This window comes from Rattus norvegicus, chromosome 13 (genome assembly GCF_021556685.1).
Source record: "Rattus norvegicus strain SHRSP/BbbUtx chromosome 13, alternate assembly SHRSP_T2T, whole genome shotgun sequence".
NCBI lineage: Eukaryota > Metazoa > Chordata > Mammalia > Rodentia > Muridae > Rattus > Rattus norvegicus.
In genome coordinates this window covers 66,000,001-66,019,977 of record NC_141546.1, presented here as the reverse complement: position 1 = coordinate 66,019,977, position 19,977 = coordinate 66,000,001, and the positions used below count along the sequence as shown (strand labels likewise).

General features: G+C 41.5%; 1 protein-coding gene across 2 annotated transcripts; it reads right to left on the bottom strand.

Moving 5' to 3' along the window:
- Window positions 1-230: 230 nt before the first annotated feature.
- Window positions 231-19,851, bottom strand: Ivns1abp (influenza virus NS1A binding protein). Of its 2 annotated transcripts, NM_001401342.1 has the most exon segments (15): window positions 231-1,533; window positions 3,056-3,229; window positions 3,422-3,553; window positions 3,634-3,760; window positions 3,851-3,972; window positions 4,499-4,723; window positions 4,929-5,058; window positions 8,372-8,479; window positions 9,847-9,972; window positions 10,506-10,679; window positions 12,567-12,642; window positions 12,762-12,931; window positions 13,351-13,479; window positions 14,909-15,113; window positions 19,648-19,851. In NM_001401342.1, coding segments are annotated over 13 exon segments (1,929 nt in total). In that variant the 5' UTR covers window positions 13,462-13,479; window positions 14,909-15,113; window positions 19,648-19,851; the 3' UTR covers window positions 231-1,279.
- Window positions 19,852-19,977: the final 126 nt, after the last annotated feature.

The following is a 19,977-nucleotide window of genomic DNA, read 5'->3' as shown; positions in this document are numbered from 1 at the left end:
CACATCCCAAGTCAGCCACTTCCGGTCATCTTATGCCAGCTCGCTGATTCGGTTTATGTAAAACACAAACCTCACACCATCCCTTACTTCAAATATGGCAAATGAGTATTTCCCACTAATACTGTAAGCTCATCCTTACAGGGAAAAACAAAACACCCCCCCGCCAAACACACACGTAAGTAATGAAGTGAGTAACAAACATTTGAACATTAAATCCCACAGTGCAAAGATTTACTGCAAAGTACCTTTAATGTGTTTGCATCTGCAGCAAGCATTAGATTTGCTCATTTGGGCACCATAAATTAGGTGTAGCACTACACAGACACCGAGTCACCCCAACCAGTCAATCCAGGTGAGTAAGAAAGCTGAACAAAACACTTCTGAAAAGGGGTGCAGTCACAAACCCAGTACAGTTTAATTGTTTCAATCAAAGGCTTCCACTTACAATTGTTTGGTTAGTGATAAATAAAGACAGTTTAAATGTTTCAGTAAGTCAGTAATTCATCAAACCTGGGTTTGAATTATTACTGTTACTATTCAACTCCATCCAAATAAACATCGATACTGCACTCTCAAACAGAAAAGAAAAAGGGACAGCTGCGGCAAATGCTAAGTTTGCGTTCTGAGCATTTAAAAGAAACACCCCACTCTGCATCCTTTCCTCTGCCACTCTGCTTTGATAACGTGAATCTGTCACATTTTACTTCAACAGATAAAGCACTCTGCTGAGAATATAAAAAGTTATAAAAATGTAATCATAAAAGACTAAATATTGGTAGGCATGTGAACTTTTCTTTTAATAAAAACAAAAATAGTCATTGTTATCTATTTAAATAAGTATCTTGTTATAGAGTGTTCCAGTTATTGAAAAGGGGCCCTTAAAAGCCCAACTGCCTACGTGTAAACCCTACCCCTCTTGCCTCTTAAGACAGAACTGAGGGAAGAGTCATTTAATGTGCAAATCGGCAAAACAAATGAGGAGGAGCAGGGACTTCTTAAAATGATGTTCCCAATCAATTTGTGGTTTATTCTTTTACAGTATCAACCTTCAAAAAGTAAAATAACCAACGATGTCTTAAGAATTCACAAACAGACCTTCATCTTTGCATTCCGTTCCAAACACAAAAAGTATGTACAGCATGTTTAATAATATGCAATATGCAGAAGCTTTGTGTTGCCATTAGCAACATCTACCCCACCCACCCTCCTTATTCACAAGTGTACCTCTACTACACACAATTACATCACTAAGCCTGTTAGTTTGGGGTTCTGAAATTTGTTAAAACTGAAAAATCTTTGTGTAAGGGCTCCACTCATTTGACTCAAGGTTGTAGACTTCCACGGTATTCAGAAACTCATTGCCATCAAATCCTCCCACTGCATAAATGGTGTTCCCTACAGTTGTGATCCCAGCGTTGCTCCTTGGTGAAGTCATATTTCCCATCATCTTCCATTCATTCCTGGTTGGATCATACATCTCTACACAACTGATGGCATGAGAACCATCAAAGCCACCGCCTACAAACAGTTTTCCTAAAAGAGAAACAAGACAGTCAGTCTAAAAAGGCTCAGAAAACAAGTTTTAAAAAAAAAGCCCCCCAAAATGAATGCATTTTAATTAGAAATGTTTGTCCATTCTATTAAAAAAAAAAGTTGGAATTAAATATCTATGTAGGCAAGGTATAGTAACACACGCTTGTAATGTCACCACTCAGAAAGCCATGACTAAGGACTATTAATATGAGGTTGGCCTGGGCTGCATAATGAAACCTTATCTTACAAAAAGAAAGAAAAGGTGTGTGTAATTGTGGCAAGGATACCGGAAACCATGGAGATGAGTTAAATGGAAAAGAATCCATTCCTACAGAAACTTAGGCAGTTACAGGAGAGAAGGGCAGAAACAGCACCATGTTAAATACATCTCCCACAGTTCCATAGTAATTCCACAGTGATGATCACATAGTGTGATCATTTCATGGATGAACAATTAAGAGAATTTACAAAGAAGGTAGAAACTTGCCTAAATATGTTAAGTGACAAGCCACCATAGTTCTATATATTCAAAGTAAGAATAGGGCTATATATATAATACAGGTCAATGATAAAACACTTAGCCAGTCAGAGTGGGGTCCTGGCTTAAAGTAGCACCACAAAAAGTTCAGAAAACAGACCAAAGGCTGAACTTCTAGCTAGAGCTTTCATCGCCATATGATTTTTGGAAATTACATACTCAGAACAAAAATGTCAGCAACAAATGGGAAAAAAGATCACTAATTTTCAGCTTCAGTATTTTCTCTTCTGAGTATCACTCGCTCGCTTGCATGAATACAGCCATAACTACACTGACGGACAGGGCTCACAAAGGTCTGGGTCCTGGGTCAGGAAGCCGCTTACTATTCCCAGCATCCTTCCTCGCTCACTAGCTGAGGCACAAAGTCTTGCTAAGATCAGCTTTGTTTCAAATGATGTTAACTAACTCTACAGACAATAAAGCAATCAATAAAGACTACGTGAAAGGACAGTGTCTACCACATAAAACTGTTGGAGAGATTATGCTTTGAAATAAAATTCTTCAAGTTACTATCCTAAAAAAAAGGTTGATTCAAAATCTAAGACTGAATTATGGGCCCAGCTCACAGAGGGAAATTTGGAACTTGGTTAAGAACACCCAAGAGATGGGTGAAAGAATATATTTAGGTTACTAACCAGACACTTAAGGGGAAAATCCTTAATCCCCCTTATGCCACAAGAAACAGAATACATCTGAACTTTTAAGAAATGATTCATAGTTATTTTGTGTATGATATGCGTATACGTATGCACATGGTATATAGCACACAGAGGACAACTATGTGGAGTCAGTTCCCTCCTCCCACCTTTACATGGGTTCTGGGGATCCAACTCAGGGTTTCTGCCAAAAAGGCAGGCATTCTACCCGCTGGGCCATTTTGCCAGTCCCTGGAATCTACTTAAAAGTGTGTGAGCGACCCTTCTTGGAATTAGGGAGCTAACTCTTGCCACTCTACTATTCACCTCTCCAAACCTAGACACTCACCATCAAGAACAGCGACGCCAGCTCCTCGCCTAGCCACATTCATGGGTGCAATTAAAGTCCAGGTGTTGTTTTCAGGATTGTATCGTTCTACTGTATTCAGACAATTCCAAGATTCTGCACCTCCAATTATATACAAATAACCACCAAGTTCACAAACTGCAGACTGGTGTCTACCTATAAAAATTAAAGCAAACCAGGATTATTATTAAAGCCATCAGAACTGTAAGTGTGTACTGCAATCTAGTAATTCACAGGTTTATAAAGAACTACAAGTTCAAGGTCAGCCAGTTTGGGCTACACAAAGTTTCAGGCAAACCATACCCCCACCCCCCAAAAAAACAAAACAAAATAAAGAGACCAACTTACGAATGTTAAGAGGAGCACAGCTTGTCCATGACTTTGTTACAGGATCAAATACATCACAATTTTTCAGGCCTTTTTGACCATATGGATCAGAGCCACCAACAATGTACAGTTTCCCATTCAGAGCACACACTCCTAGGAAAGGTGTAAAGCATGTTAATAACCCAAGTATTATGAATAGACCCTGGCCGTGTTAGTTAGTAGAGTATTATTACCTGCATTACAACGGTTAGTTCTCAGCTCTGGCACAGGGGTCCAGTCATCAATGCTCGGGTCATACATCTCTCCACAGCTCAGGTCATCGGAGTGTCCATTTGATCCACCCACCACATAAAGCTGTCCCTATGTCAAAAGTGATAAGTGAGAATTTCCCTTGGGTGGTGCTAAGGAAAAAGACAAGATAAAGGACTGTTTTGAGCACACTGTACTAACCATCAGCACAGCCATCTGAAAGCGGGCTCTTGGTGTTCTCATGGGAGCAAGGAAGGACCAGTGATCTGTGTGTGGATCATAGCATTCAACTGTTCGAAGACACTCCTCTCTGTTATAACCACCTGGCAAGAAACGTAGGTTTGCTTTAGATGTGAAACATGATCAGAATGGCTGGATGTTCCCCCACAGTGGGCATCTTACTATGTCTCCCAGGCTATCTTACAGCTTGAGCCTCTCATTACATCACCCAAGTGCTAAGATTAAAAAGTATGTGGCTGGTCACCAGGTCCAGCCAGGATGTCTTTAGGTAATGTACCTAGCGAGAAAGATATTTAACTAAATGTTCCTAATAGTCAAGGAGCAGTATTCATTATGTATATGAGCAAACTGCTTATTCTGGCTGAAAAACCAACAAGTCTATCTACTCTGTAGTCTAACATGGATGTACTATAGCACTTGGCCTAGCAAGCAGCCCCGAGGCCTTGGGTTTATGGTCTAGCACACCACTCCCATTTAATTTAAAACAATGACTCCTAACCAAACTGAGGCATATTCAGTATCAATGTTTATTTCTGTCTTGAAATGCAGCACGTTGATATAAATGCCCACCTATCGGCCTGTCTATCACACACATTGCTCTGCTCTTACCTGCAGCTATGAGTTTGCCATTCATCTCTGCTGTCCCCAGTCCAGACCGTGCATACTGCATGGGAGACATAGGCTTTTCTAGGAGCTCATCTGGCTGCATCTCAAAGCTTAAACTCTTGCTCAGTTTTGGAGTACTTGTTGGTGAGCTCTGGGGACTGTTCCGCCCATGAAGGAAAATGACACAGAATGTACCATCCAGCACAGCCAGGCACAAGTAAGTGTTATCTGTGAACAAAAGAGCTCTGTGTTTACCATGGAACTATTAACACTTGGGGTGGTCAGAGAATTCTAAATTGTACTCCAGTCTCCAGAACGGAACTTCTGCTATGGTTTTCCATATGCTATTGCTCCGAGTTTTTCCTTATTCAGTCTCAAAGTATTTTAAACTGACAACTATCCTTACAAGTAGATAAACTGAAGACAAACTTACTTGAAGTCTTTTCTGAAGCAACGATTTTCCACTCATGCTTAGGACTTTGCACTGAAGCATTTGGAGAAGAGAGACATCCAGTGGAACTGCCACTTATCTGCTTATGGCCATTCTCACGGGGTGGCTTTTTCTGCAAAATCAAAAGGCAGCTACAGAAACCTAGCCAGAGAGCAGTCCTGCTGCACCTTTGTTCCTGAGCTACTGTGCAACAACTGCCGGTGACACGGAGTGCCTTCACCTACACAGCACATGGAACCAAACACAAACCAACACTTTCCAGCTGACAAAGTCCTGCCACACTTACACCGCCACTTAAAAATGAAACAGCTCCATCTACACAACTGGCTGCTCAGAAGAAGATCAATTTCAACAACTCACAATCCAGCACAGATGAAATACCACAATGATCTCTCAATATGGGAGCGGGAAGGAGAAAATAACACTCTCAGCTGCTCTGTGTAAGAAACTCAGCCTAACTAAACTGTCTAGAATAGTATCCTTCAGACAATGCCAGCAAAGAGTCAGTACGCACAGGTTCTGCCAATCTCTGAAAGCATTTTACAGGAAGTAACAATCAGAAGCATGTGCATTTTATTTTAGGGCTACTTTAGATACTGTGAAAACTAAACACACACACAATCAGAAATGAGCAATACTGAAGAACCACTCGCAGGACTATAACACGGCAATGGTAATGAAGGGTTCGAGCATCAGTGTGCTTTTTTATGAGCTTCTTTTGTAGACTGCCTTCAACTGCCTCAGCCCCTGCCACTTCCAAGAGAAAGGATCATACAGAATCCTGAGTGCTGGGTGTAATCAGAGCCTGACACTGAGTCTGCAATGTCTACCGTGAAAGGATAGGCACCACACTTCAGCACTTGCAAACTCTGCTCACCCACTTAACCTGGGCCCCAGGGACAGACCGCATAAACAAATAGTTTCTAATGGAAACTTGTGTTGCTAGTATAAAAAAAGCAACAAAGAAACAGTTAAAGGATTCTGACTTTTTTTAAAGACTATAAGATACATTAAAATCTTCACCTCAATATGTGGAAAGGAGTCCCAAGTATCACAAAATATGAAATAGACGAAACTTACATACTAAAGAGGCTTCACAGCAATAAGACTGCTCTAACATACGAATTGTAACTGAGAGAGTGACCATGAATGGGGTCGACACTAAGGACTACTGACTGGCATTAACAAACACACCTAATACACAATTTTTCTCATGACCTCCTTACACAAACAGAATTACTCCTATCTTTGGATCACCTTCCAGAAGATCTCATTTATTTGACGTCCATTTTCCTCTTAGGCGGCTTTTACAGTTCGAGTAGGTTCTAATTGCAATCCTTCTTCCCAGGCTTCCTCTCTATCTCCTTTCCTCATCCCTGAAATCTAGGGCATGACCTTTTCTGCTCCATGGTCTCTATTCACAATATTTAGCAAGACAGAAAGGTCAGCATCTCACACATTCCCATGATCCTCTCATTCTCAAACCGTCCTATACCACTAAGACCTACCCTCAACCTTTAGAGAGCTATGTGTAGGCACAGATGAGTGGAGTTGATCCTTTCTCCTCCATATCCTTCGATTAAACTTTTCATCATTGTTGAAAACATAAAAACTATTACCTCAAATAATCTACAAACTGCTCTTGCAAGCTTTAATCTACCCTTTGTGTCTGATCATAAAAAAAAATGCCAACTTTGTAAAGTTAAAAATGCAAATCTGTTGCTAGTCCAGCGTCATCTACCTGACAATTAGCCATTTCCTACGATTGATGAATGCCAACTAGAAATATAACTTACCACATCTCTTCTATCGACTTTTAAATTACACTCTTTCCACTCAGTATTCTTGTCTAATTCTCCTGGCTGTGTATGTAGCTCAAGTAGAGCATTTGTCTGTCATATGCAGAGGCCCTAGGTTTCATCCTGACAACACAAAATTAAAAAAAAAAATCCTTCTTGCCGCCCATAAGGAAGTGTCAGTTATACGTGCTTCCTTTTCCAGATTAGCCTGCCAATCACAAAGCAGCATCCGTGCATGGATAATCTTCTGCTCACCTAAGGCTAATCCTCTAAATCCCAAGCCTGTGTTTGTGCCACCTTCCATCTCACGTCTTATCCCACAGGCTCCCTCAGGCCCTCCCTTGTATGGCAGGAGCCTCCTCTTGGACAGAACTGTTTACTGCCTTGGTAGGTCCTGTAAAAGAAGCTACATACGCTGTGACTCCATGTCAAGCACTGCAGCCTGCCACTGGCCGGTGTTTAATCTTCTGCCATTAAAAAGGCTACTTTAACTTACAGTATTTATAATTAAAGATAAAAACAACCACAGATGTTCCAAGTAGAAATACAAACACGGCTTTTGGCCAATGCAAGTCCCCAGGTTGGGATACCAGACACCTGCCATTTGGATAACATAAGCACATGGTCAGTACACCATCACCACTGAGCCAACTTTTTACTCTCCAGCACATGCCTTCCCAACGCTGAGTTAAAGGCCATCTAAGAAGAATGCTTATTACATGACTATTTTATAGAAATTCCAAATATAGGCAAAATATGTCTGTGTCTCAAGTTAGGCAGTGTTTGAAAAGACGAAGGCTCCAGGTTGCTTTTCTTAGTAAGAGAATGGTTAGTGAGTGGCTCACTGTGACATTCACGACTGTGGGGCTGCTATGGTGTCGCCCAGTGTTGAAGGGCATGAACTACACGCAGAGCACTGGTTTGATCTTTAACACACAGAAACAGAAGGTGTTTCTTTTTATATGCTGCCAGTGTCTGTAAGTTAAAACTGTTCACACACCTCACATGTTTGTTCTCTACTGTTAAAACTGTATCTGAACTTAAGTATGTGTTTAATGAAAGGCTACAGCAGTAACTCAATCAGCAAGGAAACTATACTGCCTTAATACATTTTGCCTAGAAACATCCAGATCACACTGTAAATGATCGACCATTTCTGAGTTCAACATTATATAAACTTATTATTAATCATGATACTATTTCTATTTCATGAATGTTACATAGTAATTACATAGCCAAAATTTCTTTCACAGCCATCAGCAATCGAAGTCAACTATCTTTTGAAAACTGATCCTAATAATCATGTATGTTACAAATGACCTTTAAGAATCTAACCAAATTAACAAAAGCCTAGTACACTGGTTTTTTGCTGTCCTTATTACTAGTTGTGAACCGCATTCTGAGAGAAAAGGTGTCAATGGAGTTGTCTAATGCTGAGTCAGCTTCTGCTGGTGTGGCAAAAAAGCTGCAAGCTGTAAAATGCTTGTTTTCTCCCCAAAAAGTCTCTCTGTCCAGTTATAACAATAAAATTCGTCCACTTTCCTTTATTAAAGGAAAATTAAGAATGCTATAAAATTCTCCAGTTAAATTTTAACCTGAGGTTACCTCAGACTGTGCAATGTGTACCTGCACAAACTGAATGTGGTCATCATCACTGCCAAACACCTCAGCCTGTCCATCTAGTGGGTTCCCATCAAGCAGCTTGTGATCAGCTGAGTAGTACAAGGTTTGAACCTGCAAAACAGCAACAGAACACCCATGTGGCTACTGTCACCATGGCTACTCGCTAGTACGCAGATTACACAACCGCCTCAAGGTAACCTCCAGTGTGCGTCTTGACATCTTACTCTGGCAGGATCCCGATGCAAAGAAAAACATGTCATAGTAGTAAAAATGTAAAAAGCGAAACCAAACAAAAAACAAAACAAAAATCAAGATCAAATACAAAATCTTCTAATACTGGCTGAAGAGTCAGTCCTTGGCTTGATTGGCTTGAAAGAAATCTTCATTGTTTCCAGAGCTTCTATTATGTGACATTAAGAAAAAACGTATAGTACAACACATAGATTCTTAAGTACACATATTTACAATAAAACACGGAATGGTTTACACCTTTGAAGATAAATGGCACTGTTTGAATAAACATACTTCTCCCCTGTAGGTAATGTCAAGAAAACACATAAAGAAAAAACAAATGCAAAAAGTCAAGCAAGCTGCATTCTTCCTGCACAGATGCAAATACATGACTACTGCATCTGATTCCCACATGGGAAGTCACAGAATTGAAAGAGCATCTGCTGCCTTTATAGAAGGTAGTCACGGCAGGGACTAAGGCCTGACAGAGCAGGTTAGCTTCAGTGAGCGTGGACGGGTCTGTGCAGTGATACACTCAATTACCCCACTGCTTCAACCAACACATGGCCTAGTCCCCTTTGCCGTCAAATTTTGTTTTTGTTGTGTATTTTTTTAAAACAGCCCCAAATCTGACTATATGTAAGAACAACACCATTGAAAACACAAAGCTTTAGAGGTAAGAACCCTGTAAAGGAGTAAACACCATTAAATCATCATCGCTCTCTGCCCACAGCGGACTTTTCTTAGGAGAACTGGGGCAGGACTGCTGCTTCTTTACGTGTCAATACACTCGAGGTTTCTTCTCGGTTCTTCAGTCTTGGGGATCCTAGTTTTGTTAATAAACCTATGGGGAGATAAACCAACGGGGAGGAACAACCATTAGAAGCTTTACCTACTTGTCAAACTTAAAGCAAAAACCTGTGAAGAAAAATTAAGAATCTACAGAAAATGTCAGTAGTACCACCTCCCATGTCTAAAGCAAGTTCCATGCTACTTTAAAAGAAGTTAACAGCACATAATAAGCATAGAAAAAAAGGAAAAAAAAAAAAAAGAAAAGCAGAAGACCAAACTGAACGGTTCATTCAGCTCACCTGGACACCCCCCCTGTTTCTCAGCTTAGGGGTACCTATAGCAAAATTTAAATTCTTTAGGGTCATGGTTATAAAATAAAAGTGAAAGGGAATCCTTCATGTTATAGCAAAAATAATGTGTAAGAACTGCTGGATCCCATTTACTTTAAAACTAACCTCTTCCATGAGCTCTTCCAGGCTGTCTCCATTCTCCCAGATGCTACGCTGCACCCAGTTGATTACCTTTGTGTACAACTTGCCATTGCTGGGCAAGCAAACATTATCTTCAAGCATTACCTCCAACTAGAATTGTAAATAAATCAAACAAATATCAGTGACATCCACATCAGCTTTGAAATTCTAGCTCTCAGCTAAATGCTCAGTTTCACTGGGGAGGGGTCATGAACTGTGTGAATGTGGCTGAGGTGCCACAGACAGCTGACAGCTTCATGTCTTTCTGATCGGCCCACTAGCTCAGTGGATCGTTCCATATCCATCAGTAACAAACAGCACAGAGGGCCAAAAGAAGTTTGAGAGGACATGAAATTGAGTATGGATCTGGAGGTGAATATGGTAAACATTGTACACTTTTTTAAATTCTCAAAAATATTTTATTAAAAACGTTTTACTTTATCAATTTTCTCTAATTTGGAAGGAAATCAGTGACCCACAAAGTAAATAAACAAACAGGGAAGCAGAAACCCATTACATAAGAGTAACAGTCACTTTGAAGTATCAGCATTACTGATTGTAACCTTCATTCGCCTGACAAAAGACTGTGTCTGAAACTACAGAACACTACTTGACCTGTATGACCTACGTGGACTACTCCTTACCTTTAGTCTCGGAAGCTTAAGAAATTCCTCCTCTTCTGAAATTTGTAACAAATGCTCCTGAATATAGGCGTCAACTTTATTCAACAAACGAGAGTCTCCCATACAACTTGCAAAATTCCGATAAGAGATGCAGCTAGTAACATCCATCCTAGATAGTAAATAATCTCCACAGACCTTAGAAAGAAAGACGTGTGTCAACATTTTGCATAGTTTATTGAATATTCAATGTCAATATGTGAACATTGTGTGAAATACAAAAATGATCCAGAAATCAAATCAAACTAGACAATGGGACAGACAGTACATGGATACATGATGACATCAGCTGGGCACGGTGGTGCTCACAGGCCTAGAATCTGGGGCACTTGGGAGGCTGAGACAAGAGAAATCTAAATTCAAACCCAGCCCAGGCTACATAACAAGATGTATGTCTCAAAATAAAACCAAGCAACAAAAAGCAAATGAGAAACAGCAAAGATGTGGCACACAAAGTTGTTTAGCAGCAAATGTGACAAATGGCAATGCAGTGCGGGGTCTAGGTGTCAACAGTAGCGTCAGGTGAAGCTTTCTGAGGTTAGGGATAAATGGAGCTCTACAGTAGAAAGCTGAGTGCACAGCACATGGAAAGTAGCAAGACAGAATCGGAAATACATTTGGAAAAATATCTGTATAGGAAGAAGCTGGAATTATGAAACTGTATGTACAGCATAGGACCTCTGTTAAAATTCAGTGTGTCTATGTGCTTCATGACTGGAATCAGAAGACAACCATATGGAGTGGGTAACCTTTTACATGTGTTATAAACCAGGTCACCATGACTGACACAGCAAGCAGCTTTACTTGCTAAGCCATCTTAAGAATCATAGGATTCTTTTTTAAAGATTCATTTACTTTCATTTTGCATGGGTGTTTGCCTGCATGTGTGCCTATACAATACACCATGTGCATGTAGTGTTTGCAGAGGCCAGGAGAGGGCATTAGACACTCTAGAACCACAATTACAGATGGTGTGAGCCATCTGAGTGCTTAGAACTGAACTTTGCTGCCAACAAAAGCAACAAGTGCTTTAGGTTTGTGGGGCAGTGTGTCTGTCCAAACTGCTTAATTCAGCAGTTCGCAATCCGTGGGTGGCGACCCCTCTGAAGGCCAAACTACCTCTTCCTAGTGGCACCCACTGACCACTGGACATCAATATTTATGTTATAATTCCTGACAATAGCAAACAGCAATATCAGGAAGGCTGAGAACCACTGGTCTAACTTCTGTTACTCGACCTTAAGAAAGCAGATTACATACAGAAGCCACAGAGCCCTTCCTTATAAAACTCTATTTTAAAAAACCCTGACCCTTTTAAGAAAATATTAGCTTGCTGGTCCTTATTCAAAGCCACTTTCTCTGATTAAAAATCTTATATGACTAGGAGTGTTGGAGAAATGGCTCCGTGGGCAAGAGGACTTGCTGCTTTCCTAAGAGCTAACTTCTTCCACAGGACCCAAGTTTGGGTTCCAGCACCCACCTCAGGCAGGTAGCTCCTTGAGTCTCAGTGCCTTCTGGACTCTGCGGGCACTTTCCGTATGTGTACAACATACACATACAGGAATCTGTTCTGTCAGACACTGTCAGTACACCACTTTAATCCCTTACGGACTCGTTTGCAGTTGCTCTAGGGCAAACGCAACAACTCTGAAACTGAGCTCAGTTATGCTCAAGTCAGAAAGGTTCATGTCATGGCCAAGCTGCCGTTCTGTGTAGTGATCTTACAGTATAAGTAACACTACTTAACATTCTGTTACAAATAAACATATCCATCAAAGAGATGTAGCATTTTGTAACTTAATTTGACTCTGGCATAGCCATTATTCCAAAGAAGACTGTCAGTCAAGAGGACAGGTGACCCTTCTACATTACTAAAGCCCAAGGAGCAAACAACAGGCTCAGCTGTGATGGGAAGGGACAGAATTTCTAACTCTTGGGCCTAATTAAATGTTATGATGATTTCTATATCCCAACCCCACAGAGCACCCTACCCGTCTCCAACTGTTACGACATGTAACACTCTACCTGCTTTACTCGGTCCATCTTCAGCTTCTTCGCTGCAGAATAAACATCTTTCACTAATTCCTTATCAGCTTTCAACCTATTTAAAAAAAAAACAAAAAAAGTTTGGGGTTTTTTTTTTTTGTTTTTTTGTTTTTTTTAGTTATTTCCTAAATTCTTGGCATTATCTAATCTTCTGTTTTACGTGAAGATACTCACTGAGCAGTGTATGCGTAATTCAGCAAGACTTCAACAGCTTCTGGATTGAGATCATCCAACTTCACGTGAGAAACTCCATGAGGGTCACTGTCACTATTAAAGATTTCAAATAGATAGGGGCTACAGCAAGCCAGGACTGCCCTGTGTGCCAGCATCTCATGGCCACAGACCTGAAATAACAAAAACCAAAACGAGATGTCTTATTGACTGCACTCAACACATCAGCTTCCTGGTTCACATTTCTAGTTAAAAGTCTTTAAAAAGAAAAAAGGTCACCTCACAGCTAGAAAGTTGGCTCAATGGTTAAGAGCACTGGCTGCTCTTCCACAGGACCAGCACCTACATGGGCGCTCACAACCATCTGTAAATCCAGTTCCAGGGGCTCATGTCTTCTCACCTCCACAGACATGGCACACATGCGGTACAAAGACATACACGCAGGCAAAACACCCATACACATAAATAAAAAATAAGATCTCAAAAAACTTAGTGATCTCATTAATTTCCCGTCTGGAGGTGGAAATACGACTGAAGGCTTTTATGGGTTACCTTTTTAGTAACAAAAGGCCATGAATTAAGTTTTAAATACCTGAAGTCGAACATCACAGAATTGCCCACTTTTCCTCAAGGCATTTAATTTGGCAACAGAAGATTCAATAAAATTTTCATCTTCAAACATCAAATATCCATTGGGAATCATTTTTCCGTATAAATTTGGCTAAACGGAAAAAAGAAAGCTGCGTTACTTTACATGTCAAAGCTCTTAAAATCTCCAAGCAGGGTGTGGTGAGTCGCACCTTTGACCCCAGCCCGTGGGAAACAGACGCAGGTAGATCCCGAAGTTTGAGGCCAGCCTGGTCTAAACATTCTGTTTCAAAAAAGAATGTATGTGTTTTTTTCAAACGTAAAACCATATCTTCATACCCAAATTCTATCCTACCAATATATCAAAAAACGTAAGCACACAAAATCCTGGCTGAAGCAACACTGGCTCAGGATACTTAGGTTTTCATCCTGACTTCGACCCTATCTATTGCTTTGTACTCCATCATCCAGTAGTGAATATCTCATCCTAAGCCTGGTTTCCATGTCTAACACACATTCCTCCTCAAGGGAGGAAAATCAGATATTTTCCCATCCTAACCTACAGCAAGTGGTTTAAGAGACATACAGACTTTCCTGGACTTGGCTTCTGTCCATCCTTTACTCTCAAAAACAAACCAATGTGCATTGGACACATCTCTATAGCCCAGTCTGGCCTTAAATTCAGAAGGCAGCTGAGACTAGCCCTGAACTCCTCAATCCCCCTTCCTTTCCCAGAGGGCTGGGATTATAGGCATGTACTCCTAACCTGGAAAAACAAATTCTTTGTAAAGATACCATTTTCTACAACCACTGAGCCACATCTCTAGCCTATTGTTCTCAGAACAAGTTATCAACTTAACTTATAAAACTAGTAACTATGTAAAACAATAACTAGTTATTGTTTTAACTATGTTAAAGAATAGTAGTATAAGACTTCAGTTTAAAGTAACTTAAAAGCCAAAATACTCAAAAAGGAATACTAAGGGAGGAGAGAAAAAAATCATTTTTATTAAAGAATTTAAAAACAAATGCTAAAGATGCTTTTTAGATGCCTGCAAGATGGGTACCAACAGGTTGGGTGCTTACCACCGAGCCTGAGGACTTGAGTTCAAGCCCCAGGACCCACATGGTAAAAGGAAAGAACCAAGACAAACAGACAGACCGACACACACACACACACACACACACACACACACACACACACACACACACACCTCATATAATAAATTTTTTAAACAATGTTTTCATATCCAAATGATTAGGGATCTCTTTGCCTTTTAAGCCTTGAGATCGGTCTATCCTCAGTACAGTTTTCAGAAAGCCTGTGTCTTAAAAAGGGCATTTATTACTAGGTGGGGGAAACATGCCCCAGCCTTACTGTGTGGGGAGGTTGGAGGCAACTTTGCTTAATCCACTCTTTCCTTCCACCTTAGCACCTGAGGAGTTTCCAGGGATCAAACTTGGGTTGCCAGGCTTGTGCAGAAAAGTGTCTTTTGCCTCTGAGCCAGCTCACAAGACACCCAAACACTTGTCACTGCTAGAGGTGAAGAATAGTCACTTACCAACTATTACTGAAGAGAAATGTGTCGAAAGACAAAGGAGTGTTGAAACAAAGCACTTGGTTATGGTGTGAAGACAGGTGGCTGAGTAAGGTAGACGTCTTAGGCTTTAATGGTGGTTCCAAAACTATCAGGCTTGAAAATGATGTAATCAAGTCCTTAAAAGCTATAGACATGAATTTCTTCTGTGATAATCATGCATCATAATCTGTAAAAATAGCAGATCTAAGTTAGATATTCAGAAGAATCAGTCTGCCATTCATATAGGTAGAACAGGTCATACAAAATAAGTCAACCTTTGAGGTAAAAGGCAAAAAATATCACATTACATTAAAAAAACCATAAACTACAAACAATTTTTTATTTAACATGCAATTATTAAAGTTATTTCTTTAAAAAAATCCTTAATCATTGTTAAAGAGGGATATGCTAGCCTAAGAAGTAAAGAACAGATACAAATATTAACTCTAAAAACTCTATTAGATTCCAGCCAATTTGCAAACACAAGAGGTCTACTCTAGAAGAAGGAAGCCACCTTTGGGCACTCTTCCCAGACACATGTACCTCTATAAGCCAGATACCCCACTCCCCAAAGTGTGCTTGGCCTTTGTTTCCTGCTGCCTTTCTAGCTGGAAAACCCCTAGGCCAACTTCTGACAGGTGACCTTCTCAAACCTTGGCCAGTACCCTAGGGCTAGGAAGCAGTGTTCCCCAAACTCTGACGATATGCATGACTGTCCACAATTACGTTCTGTGCTCTGCTTTTAGGCAAATCCTCCGCCTTGTTCATTTTTAAGGACAGACTGTGTTGCATGACTGTCTTAAAAGCAAAAACTATATCAACTCTATCACCCTATCATGTTATTTTCATTTCTTCTGCTTTACAATTTATATTTTTTTCTTACAAAACTAGCTTTAGCAAAACAAATGTTCTCTGAAAACAGGTAATCCTATCCCATGTACAGAGAACACACTGGAGATTTATAAAATTTTAAACTTGAGTTTTGCATGTAAATGTCTGTTCACTAGGTGTGTAATGCCTGCAGGCCAAAAAGAGGCACCGAATATGCTGGAACTGGAGTTACAGTGCGATCAGCAACATGATGCTAAGAATTGAACCTGGTCCTCTAGAAGAGTCAACTTCCTGGCCAAATGTTTATTATTTTGATAGCTTGGATGTTCTAACTTAAGATTTATTGGGGGCTGAAGAGATGGCTCAGTGACTGCTCATTGACTGCTCTTCCAGAGGTCCTGAGTTCAATTCCCAGCAACCTCATGGTGACAACAACCATCTGTAATGAGATCTGATGCCCTCTTCTGGTATGTCTGAAGACAGCTACAGTGCACTCATATATAATAAATAAATCTTAAAAGATTTACTTGGGAGGGGGTAAAATAGTCTTTAAGAAAAAAGCTTTGTAGAGAATGTCTGACATATGCGCTTATACAATGTGTACTTTACAATCTGGCTTTGCATTTTGTGAAATAAGGTCTTTTTATCTGACTCTCTGCCTACTAGGATCTCAACATATGCAATGGCACACAAGCCAGTATTCCTAGCACCTGGGAGTGAGATGGTAGGATTAAGAGTTCAAAGCCAACTTGAGTTGCATAGTTCCAAGGCTGACTGAGGCTACATGAGACTGTCTAGAAAAAAGATTTAATATGAACTTCGCCTTCATCGGTAGCACCTACCCACTGTACCTACAACTCTAAAAAGTTAGCCCAAGTCCAAATGATGTTTAAGTTATACAAACTTGTTTTTCAAAGTTTATGTTCACTTTCACTAAGTTTGGGTATTTCAGATGCCTTCTGGACAAAATATCCACACACAATTTTTTTTAACTTAAAGTATCCTCAAATTTCACATTTATTTCATACCTAAAACTCAAGCACAGTAACTAATTAATATTTTTAAATGGGAAGAAATTTTGTCTTTCAAAGCCAGACCAAGGCTCAAACATCCCAAAGGCATTTAAGAATATAAAATTTACTTTTTGTATTAAAAATAGTTTGAACCAGTCCATTTTTATGACTGAAACTAGGGTCAAAAGGAATATATACAGCTAAACACATTTCAGTTTCTTAGTGAGGTCAGTACCAGAAATGAAAGATAGGGGACCTGCTTTTACTATTTTGAATTCGAGAGTTACTATAGCCCAGAAGATTAGCTTAAGTGAAATATAATCCAGCAGGTCTTACAGAGCTGCGAAAACAGCACAGCACTTCCCACCCTCCACTAAGCAGAAGGAAACATCACATTTTTAAAACATTGCTAAGGTAAACCACAAGTATTTAAGTTTCAAGGTAATTTTTTTCAAGGAAGTCAATTATGAAGTAATTGAAGAAGTCCCTCCTCAGTGCTGGATTAAACCCAGAGCCTCAGTCATAACAGGCAAGCACTTAACCACTGAGCTGCAAACACTTATGATACTAAACATGGCAGACACAGACTGGAATGAAATGCTTAGAACAAAATGGAGTTAGCTCAGTTCTGCAGCCTGAGCACTGCAGAGGCAGATAAAGCAGAAAAACCAGCTCAGGCAAAGGGGAAGGGAAGGCACAACAGCTCACATAGTCCAGAAACTTTGGCTGTTTTGTTTCACATGGCACATGGTGGAGAGAGGAAATCTTATTTTAAGGTTTAAACAATGCGAAATATGGAGACAGATGAAGGTTTTAAGAAGGGGTGTTTGAGGAGGAGTATGGTGGGTGCATGCCTGGAAAAAAGATGCACACAAGACATTTAAACGAAGATTATATACACTCATGCTGGCTTGGTCTTTAAGGCACCGAGTGAGGACTTAAGATATTTTAACATGGGTGCTGCTGGCAACATGTCATTTTTAGATATTGATTAAATTTTAGATATTGATTTAGCTAGATTGAGAAAAGCAGGAAAGAAAAAAAGAACCGGGTTTGGGATGTTCTAATGTTGAGGTACCTTTTGGATATCCAGGTTGACAACAAAAGTGTAAAGAACACTGTTGTAGGGCTAGAAACATTAACACAGTGGCTACTGACACAAGAGAAGTAAAATTCCAGAAATCTCTCCAATAATACTTTTAATACCAACAGAAGGTAGGAATATACTCAACCTTTGAGAATTCCTACCTGCAGCATCTGATTATACCATCACACTACTAAAAAGCTAAAAAGAAAAAGCTTTGGGATAAGTCCCATTAGTGTCACTGGCCAAGACATTCAAAGAAACTTATTTGAAAAATTACATTTATACGGCACTTAAAACATCCAAACAAGAAATACAAAATCCTACCGTTTAAAAACAAGGTCAGCCTCCCACTAATAACCCTAAAGTAAAGCATGAACTACTGTCCTTGGAAAAGACAAAGTTAGAAGTCAACTATAAATTAAGACAAAGGCTACAGAAACGGGAATCTATTAATTAACCCGAGATTCCACATATTAGGAAATCTGAGGAAAGCCACCAAAGTGCAGGTTTGATATAATACCTGCTAGGTGGCATTAGAGCATACTGGTTTCAACCCAGTTCTACCCAGTTACTGTTTACATTCAGGCTTACAAATAAGTCCTTTAATATTTTAAAGATATTAAAGTGTTAGCAGGATTCAACCTGAAGCTATTTTCTCAGGTTTTTTTTTTTTTTCTTAAATCAACCACTGGTGTCAACATTGAAGAAAATATGGCTATGGTGGTCTAGTCCCTGCTGCATGTGTACTCTTACTTCCAGACCTATGGTGCATTGCCAAAATAGCAGACCACAACAAAACTCCCAAGAACTTGATATCGGGGTGTTCTAACTAACCTCCACTACTGACAGACATTAAATAAAACGTTCCCTTTCAGGCTGACCGACTTCTTTTTGATTGAAATGCCTGCTCTCCGAAATAATTTTTCTGCAACGTATTGAGGGGAAAGGCGAAAATGTGTGCGTGTGTGTGTGTTGTGCGTGTACAGATTTCCTTACGTTAATCTCCAGTTTGACATTCCCCGACGTCTGCCTATCAGGGAATCTACAACCAGGTCATTCACAAAAAAAGGGTGAACGGACGAAAAGCATGCTCTCCACCAATTTCTTTCGGAGGACACGGAGCCTGTGCCCCGGCGCGCCAGGGACCCCGCGCTGCAAGGCCTGGGGCGCGCTCTCGGCGGGTACAAGGAGGCGCCCGCACACCCCCGTCCGCGATTGGCCACCGGCGCAGTCACTCAGAGCTGACACGTCAGGGCAGCCGCTCCCTCGCTCCTCCCGCCTCCTTTTCCCCGCGCTTGGCAAGAAAAGCGGGCAACGTGGAGCTGGAACAAAGGACCCCGCGGTCCACGGCGACCGGGGACTCCGTGCCACCCCACGCCTAACCCCTGGAACCGATGCGCTCTGAGGGCGGCTCCGTGTCCCCACGCGCCAACCGCGGGGAGTCTTAGCACGGAGAGCCCCGAACCGCAGCCGGCACCCGCTCCTGACAGCGGGAAACGATGCCCACAGTCCGCGGTGGCCGCTGCTCTTATCCGGCGGGTCATCCTTCCTAGCTGTCCGCTGGGCAAGGTCCCGGGGACCTCCGTCACCCAAAGCGGAAACCTAACGGTCCCCGCCCCGGCGGGGGAAGGTCTCGGACCACTGCGCTCGTACCCCGCCAGCCGGCAACCGCACGAATACGGAGCCCGGCGATGCCCGTTCCTCTTGGGACAGCGGGACTCCCTCTCCGCACAGCCACCATCTTCCCACCCCGCCCTCTTCCTCCCGCGGCGCCCGCGTATAGCGCGTACCTGGGTCATCTCTGAAGAGATGGCGAAATTCATCTCCAGAGCTTCGACGGGCTGAAGGCGGAAGGCGCTGGAAGGAGCGCGGGGCGACCGGTCGAGAGGCTGCGGGCAGAGGGAGACCACTGGGTACTCGCAGGAACTCGCCCGCCACCGCGACGCGCCCAGCACCTCCGAGCGACCGACCTCCACGCGCGTCCCGAACACACTGCCGCTGCCGCGCGCGCTCGCGCCGCACTCCCTCGCACGTCACCACGTGCGCTGCCGCCAACGCCTCCCGGCCGCTTCCGGCTCGAATGCCTGGGCGAATCACAGGCGAGCTCCCGGGAGGATCCC